At 44.9% G+C, this 6,426-nt stretch overlaps 1 protein-coding gene across 1 annotated transcript in view; it reads right to left on the bottom strand.

The window, feature by feature from the left end:
• Positions 1–6,426, bottom strand: part of FRMD4B (FERM domain containing 4B) — a 122,097-nt gene that overhangs the window by 9,913 nt on the left and 105,758 nt on the right. Inside the window, exons 17-20 of the mRNA XM_014542553.1 lie at positions 4,175–4,231; positions 2,821–2,968; positions 965–1,084; positions 2–187 (exon numbers count right to left, since the gene is read on the bottom strand). Of these exons, the coding sequence (XP_014398039.1) occupies positions 2–187; positions 965–1,084; positions 2,821–2,968; positions 4,175–4,231 (511 nt within the window). The remainder of the gene's footprint in view (position 1; positions 188–964; positions 1,085–2,820; positions 2,969–4,174; positions 4,232–6,426) is intronic.

Raw genomic sequence — 6,426 nt, forward strand, 5'->3', positions numbered from 1 at the left:
GCAGTAGTACTCGGCGCTGGACTGGCTGGTGCAGGAGGACCCGTCGTCCAGGACTTCGGTGCTGCTGCTCCGCTGGGACTTGCAGAGGGAGAAGAACGGCCGGTCGTGGTCCAGCTCGGACAGCAGGCGCGACTGGGACTCCAGGCTGCCACTCCGCTGGCGGCAGTGCTGAGCGGGGGGTTCGGGCCTGAGAGCGAGAAAGGCAGACTTGTCAGAGAGGAGGGAAGGGACCACACCAAGGAAAAGCCACGGGAAGGATTTCAGAGCTACAACTGCGGCAGGACTTCCCCGGTTTCCCAAGCCGACCATGCCCCAGAACCCAGCACGCATCTCCATTCACGGCCATGGTCACGATGAGAAAAGAACCAGGTCCTGTCAATTGTATCATCCACGGCCTTTCCTGAGAAGCAGGAAGATAAACTGATGACACACACCTGCATCAAAGCCGAAGCCCCCAGTCTCTGACAGGCCCGTCTTCCACAGGATGGGACACACAGGCTCAGGGCCTGGCGTCGGGCTCCGCCACTCCCCGGCTGGGTGAGCACGGCCCGGGCAGTCCACCTCTCTGACCCTCACGCCCTCCTCTAAAATGAGGACAAAAGCAGTACCCGGTATCTACAATCAGGCTTGCTGTGGGGACTAAATAATACGGCGCATATAAAATAGCGCAGCCTTCAGCGAACACTTCAAAATGTCGCTACTGTCATTATCTTCATCCTCACCACTGCATAGCAAATGGTAGTATCTGGTTGGAAAGATTAAGGGGCAAAACATTACAATATTGACTTGAACATGATACATGTTCTTTGCCGACAAAAGTGAAACTGTGAGTAGAAATGTAGATCCATAAACTAGAGACCTGCTGCCCAAAGCCCCTTAAAATGATTACAAAACACAACAAAGTAAAACAAAACCTGAAGGCAAAGCTTAACAGAGCCCACGAGGCCGAGGGGGCCGCTCTTACTCTAAGTGGCTGCTGCTGTAGGCGTTGCGGGTGAGCACGGGGGTGGTGGGCATGCTCCGCCCTCCGGGGGGCCGCCGCTCCGGGGTTTTGTAAGGGCTGCTGTGTGTCGACAGCATTTCTCTGTGATGGAAACAGAATTCAGGAAATGATGAGTCTCCAACGTCTGGCAAACGTGCCACAAGCTAAAGGAAAGGGCGCCTGGCCATTACTGTATACTCTTCTTCAAAACCTACTTAAAAACACTAAATTACATCTAAAGTTCCATGTTGCTTAATATTTGTTTATAATGTTATTTTAATGACTATGTAAACTCCACTGCAAGGATTTACTATAATTCATTTAAACAATACATTTGGGCTGCTTTCAATTGGTCACTAATATAAACAATGCTGCAATGAGCATCCTATATTTAATTAGTTCAACAGGAAAAATCCCAGTCAGTGAAATGACTGGGTCAAAGAGCAAACTCATTTTAAGCTATTGGGGATGTGGGCATAATTTTTAAGATAATGATTGTTAGTTATAATTCTTCCTTGTGCTGAAATAGCTTTGTTTCCTGCGATGTGAGAAATGCGTATGCCTGTTCAGAGCTCCAGGGACTTTCTTCAGTGAGGGAGATGTGCGTATCTGTGCTGTCCTAGCCTACAGCACTAGCCACGTGGGGCTGTTAGTACCTGACAGGGCTGCTGTAACCGAGGAACTGAATTTAAAATTTTATTTACTCTAATTATGTTGGCTAGTCGAGCTTTAGGCACTTGGATCTCTACTGTGTAAGGCGGTTTTTAAATGCCAATCCACAAACTGGGACTCATATGTGACAAAGGTTTTCACAGAACTTTGACAATTCAGAAACATAACCTCATATTGGTTTTACTTTCATGAGTGAAAAATTATTTAATCCAAATAATCTCTTTATTTGGAGACTCGTTTCCATCTTCCCTGAGATGAGGTATAGCACACTGATTAAAATCACATCACAGGTTTTAGAGCAGGCTGCCTAGGTTCAAATCCTAATTCTGACACCTACTAGTTGACAAACCCAACAAGTTATTCATGCTTTCTGTCCTCGGTGTACTCATCTTTAAATGGCAATATAGTAGCAATACTGTCAGAATTGTCATGAGGATTAAATTCATTAACATACATTAAAGCACTTTGAACAGTATCTGAACAGCATATAGTAAGTCCTCAATAAATGTTAACTGCATCTCATTACTATTGTGATGATGATGATGATGATGGATGTATTTTTGATATTTATGTGTTTTTCTTCCCCCATGAAATCATGGTGTTGTCTGTTTGACCATTCTGATTAGGCAAAGCAAACAGCTGGCATCCTATCTTGGGTCCCATTTAAAAAATTAGTATTAACCCATGTAGCCAGATTTTGGGAATCCCTGGTCTGTCATCTTTTAAAAATCTGGTGTTATTACCTGATGATTTTTACCCAAGACACTGGAGAAAAATCTGTATTACCTAGTTTATAGATTCTAACGAACTGAAGTCCCGTTTTCATCGGAGAGGTCATGTCAGTCTCACTACTTGGTTGGGTGAAATGACATTTCATGACAGTTTCCTGACAGCATGGCTATAAAACTGGACTTTACCCAAATCCAGATTATAATCAATGTCCTTATAATTAAATGTAAACCTTTAAATACAAGAAGTAGCCAAACGTTTCTTAAAAGCACTCTTCTACTTGTGTCACCACAAATAACCGGGCTAGATTCTATGTTTCGGCCTTACAAAATAACCCTTCTGACAGGATGGAGAGGACCAGACAAAAGTGGGCTGGCCATTTTGGAGAAAAGACCCGAGGCCACGAGCCTCTGTCCTCGTGCTGGTGTGGTGCTCACCTGGGCTGCCTGGCATCCACCAGCTGGTCACCGATGGACGACTTTCTGAAGTGGATTCGCTCAATGCCCAGAGACTTGGGGGGAAGAATTCTTGGAGAATGAGGTACTGAACTCGATCGCTGCCCAGCAAGAGTGAAGGTGTCATTAGCTGTAAGAAGTAAATGAATGAATGAATAAGTAGGTAAGTAAATAAGTGAATAAATACTGTGCAAACACCCCAGGAAAGAAATGAGAAGATCTGGTGAGAAAGTGTTCCTCCAATGATGATGATTTCAGAAGCACATGGCTTTCAGGAAATTTATTTTTATATTTTATATTTTATACACTGCAGAAAAGAAATGACTGAACACTCTGTGGGGCCTGATCCAACGTTGCCAATTCAATCAATGACTTAGGTGGAATGGCGATACTATAGGTTTTGTATCACAGAAAACCCCAGTGTGTAAAGGGCCAAGAGGAAGTTGTTTAACTTTCCTTTTGAAGTTCTTAGGCCTCTTTGGCTGCTGAAGGCCCATCCTGTCATTGGAGGGGATGCAACTGATCTACGCTGAGAGACTGAAGGCTGGTCTCCCACTAAGATCTGTATTTTGAAAGAGGAATGGCAAGTCTGACCAAAGCTCAGCTCAAAGGAAGATTCTGGAATGGTGCCACTTCACACACCATAAATGTGGGGGGAGGTAGAGCAGTGGGGGTCCAGGGCTCCCCCAAATTACTTAAACCCCATCAGATAGAGTGCCACTCCTCGGCTGAAGCGCAAGGGATCACAAGGAAACACGGTGTCACCTGACACGAAACCCACTCCATCATGAAATGTATTGAACAAACACAACATTGTGCTGTGATACAACCCAACACATAGATACAACTTTGTTTCTATGAAACCGACATAGTGACATGTAACCCAATTTCTAAAATGTGTATTTCTTCCTAAGGAAAGTAATAGACTCCCCATTATCCAGAATACAGTGATAATCGCAGTCTACACTATAATTTCCTGGTTTGATTTTGGACTCCAAATGTATAAAATGTCACCACCGGGAAAATCTGGGTGAAGGTCTCCATATTGTTTATGCAGATGTATAGTTACTTCAGGAAGAAGTTAAAAAAGTCTACAGAGCCTTACAAATCCTTAGCGAGAGACTCGCTCACTCATGTGATTTGCAGCCCTGCGATGTGATGCCAGCCTGTGTAGAAGGTCATTGTAATCCCCCTCCCAACCTCTCTGCACAAATGCAGGTGAGTTCATTCTACTGCTCTCTAAAGAATAATAAGTAGGCTGCAGTTAACGAAAAAAAAAAAATTATCTTATTTCAGAATAGCTAATATTTTAAACTGAAAAAGGGGAGCTACTTACGATCATCACAGGTGGTAGTGTCGGACAAGGAGCTGCTTTCTGAGGGGATTACGTCTTCTGTGAATAACAATGACCGCCGTTAGTATAACTGCACATTTACACACCCACCGTGAGCTTAATAAAGCAATTCCTGGGGAGAGCATCTTAGTTAGATGAGTATAACAGTACGTTAAGAATAATTACTATAAGAATGGACCCATTTACTACGGAAGATGTGAGCATCTCCCATGCTGCATACATATGACATTGGACTATTTCTTAGAATGAAACAGACTTCAAGGGAGTTTTGTTTTTCAACTAGTTTTCATCTAGCTTCTACACGGGCGAGAACTTTACCCTACACACTGAATGTTTACAGCCCACACACTGGAAAGAAAAATCATGCCGTTCATGTCATAAATGCTAAATGCTATCGAACGTACACCTGAACGCTCATTTGAGAACCTGCTGTTAGTGTAACGTATTTCTAGACCCCTCTCCTGAAGAAAGGGGCCTTTTCTTAATTGAGCTGGACTCTTGGTGGTGCATTCGCTTTTCAAGTAGACCAGGGTCTCTCTGAGTGTGGCTCCGCTGACCTGTACTGGGGAATTCTTGTTGGGGGAGTTGTCCTTTGCTTCAGGATCTCCAGTCTCCACCCACTGGACATCCACACACCCCACCCTCCATGTTGACAATAAAAAAATTGCTTTGGACATGGCCAAATGTTCCCTGGGGGCCAACACTGTCCCTGGTTGAGAATCGCTGAATTAGGCAGACCTGCGTTCAAATTTTGGTAATTAATCTCTCTGAGCATCATTTGCCTCAATTTAAAAATGGGATAAGAACAGCGCCTAGTGAACATTAAATGAAGTAATGGATGGAAAGCCTTTAGCCCAGCCCTTGGCACAGGACGAACGCTCACTACACATTAGCAAACTTACCACTGTTGTTACTTAGGGGCAGGGTCCTGGTGAAAGAACTCTGGTGGTTGGAAACGCCCCTAGTGCTCTCAGTGTTAGTGGTGCCCACCAGTGCTAAGAAATGGATGAGCAAAAAGAGGCACCTCCGAGGAGTTGGTCTGCGTTGGCAAACCATTCCTGCTCAGTGTCAGGCACTGGTAAGATTACAGGCAAATGCGACACCTCGGTGTCAGCCCCAAAGCCTTATGTAGTGGGCCTCCCCATCCAATCTCAAATGTTAATCTCTTTCAGAGCCAGGCGGACTCTCTCTTAATTGGACACACGGTAGAGCCAGAAGGCAAGGTGCCAGCAGAGTCAGCTGTCAGACACACGTAAAAAAAATCTACCCAGTGTCAGTGCTCAACCACTGGCATCAGCTGCTGCCCAAGTGTCCGTCGCTGTTGAGAACACTTGAATCCTGCACGATCTGGGAGGAACAGTCACAGCAAATGCGATGAGAGTCAAGTGCACTGACCAGCCTTCTCTGTGAGCAGGGAACACAGCCCCCACCAGGGCCAGCTGGTGTGCGCACAGCCACCCTCAGTTCTCCAGCTGGAGCTGGCTGACACGTGGTGCTGGAGTCTATGCCCTCACTTTCCAAAACGACTGGCCCTAAGCCCGAGGACCCTTTCAACCTAGTGACCATATTTTGTCAAATCTAAGCTGTATAATTATTTTATATCCCAGTAAAATAAGAAAAAGTTACTACCAATCATAACTGTAATACTGTCTAGGATAAGAATTATCCCAATTTCACAGATGTTTAAATGTGAAAAATAATTCTTAGAATCAAAGAAATATAATCAGGTTTCAACCAATGATCAAGACTAAAAACCAGGCTAATAAACATGTAGGGCTGACTGGAATTGAAATCTACCTAAATGAGATTTTTCAATTTACTTTTTTTTCTGAACATGAAAGTTTTAGATACATAATATTGAGAATTCTGAAAGTACAGAAGAGTGCTAAACAGAAAATTAAGTTACTTAAAATTCCACAACTATTAGTATTTTAAAATATTTCACAAGTCTGTGTGAACATCTATATATATATAAAAAGCCAGCGACTGGAACACTGTAACAACCAGAACGACTGGTCGCTATGACACCCACTGTGGCCAGCAAACCTGCCCGATGGGGGGTGGGACTGGCTGGCCAACCTCCCGCAGCCCCTCCCCCCAGCTGGCCCCACCCCTGATTGGCCTCTCCAACCCCGATCGAGGGCAGGGCAGCTGGCCAACCCCCCCGTGGGCCTTTCCCCTGGATAGCCCTGCCCCTGATCACCGCCCCACCCCAATAGGGGACAGGGCTGGTC

The sequence above is a fragment of the Myotis brandtii genome, unplaced genomic scaffold (genome assembly GCF_000412655.1).
Source record: "Myotis brandtii unplaced genomic scaffold, ASM41265v1 scaffold1080, whole genome shotgun sequence".
Classification (NCBI taxonomy): domain Eukaryota; kingdom Metazoa; phylum Chordata; class Mammalia; order Chiroptera; family Vespertilionidae; genus Myotis; species Myotis brandtii.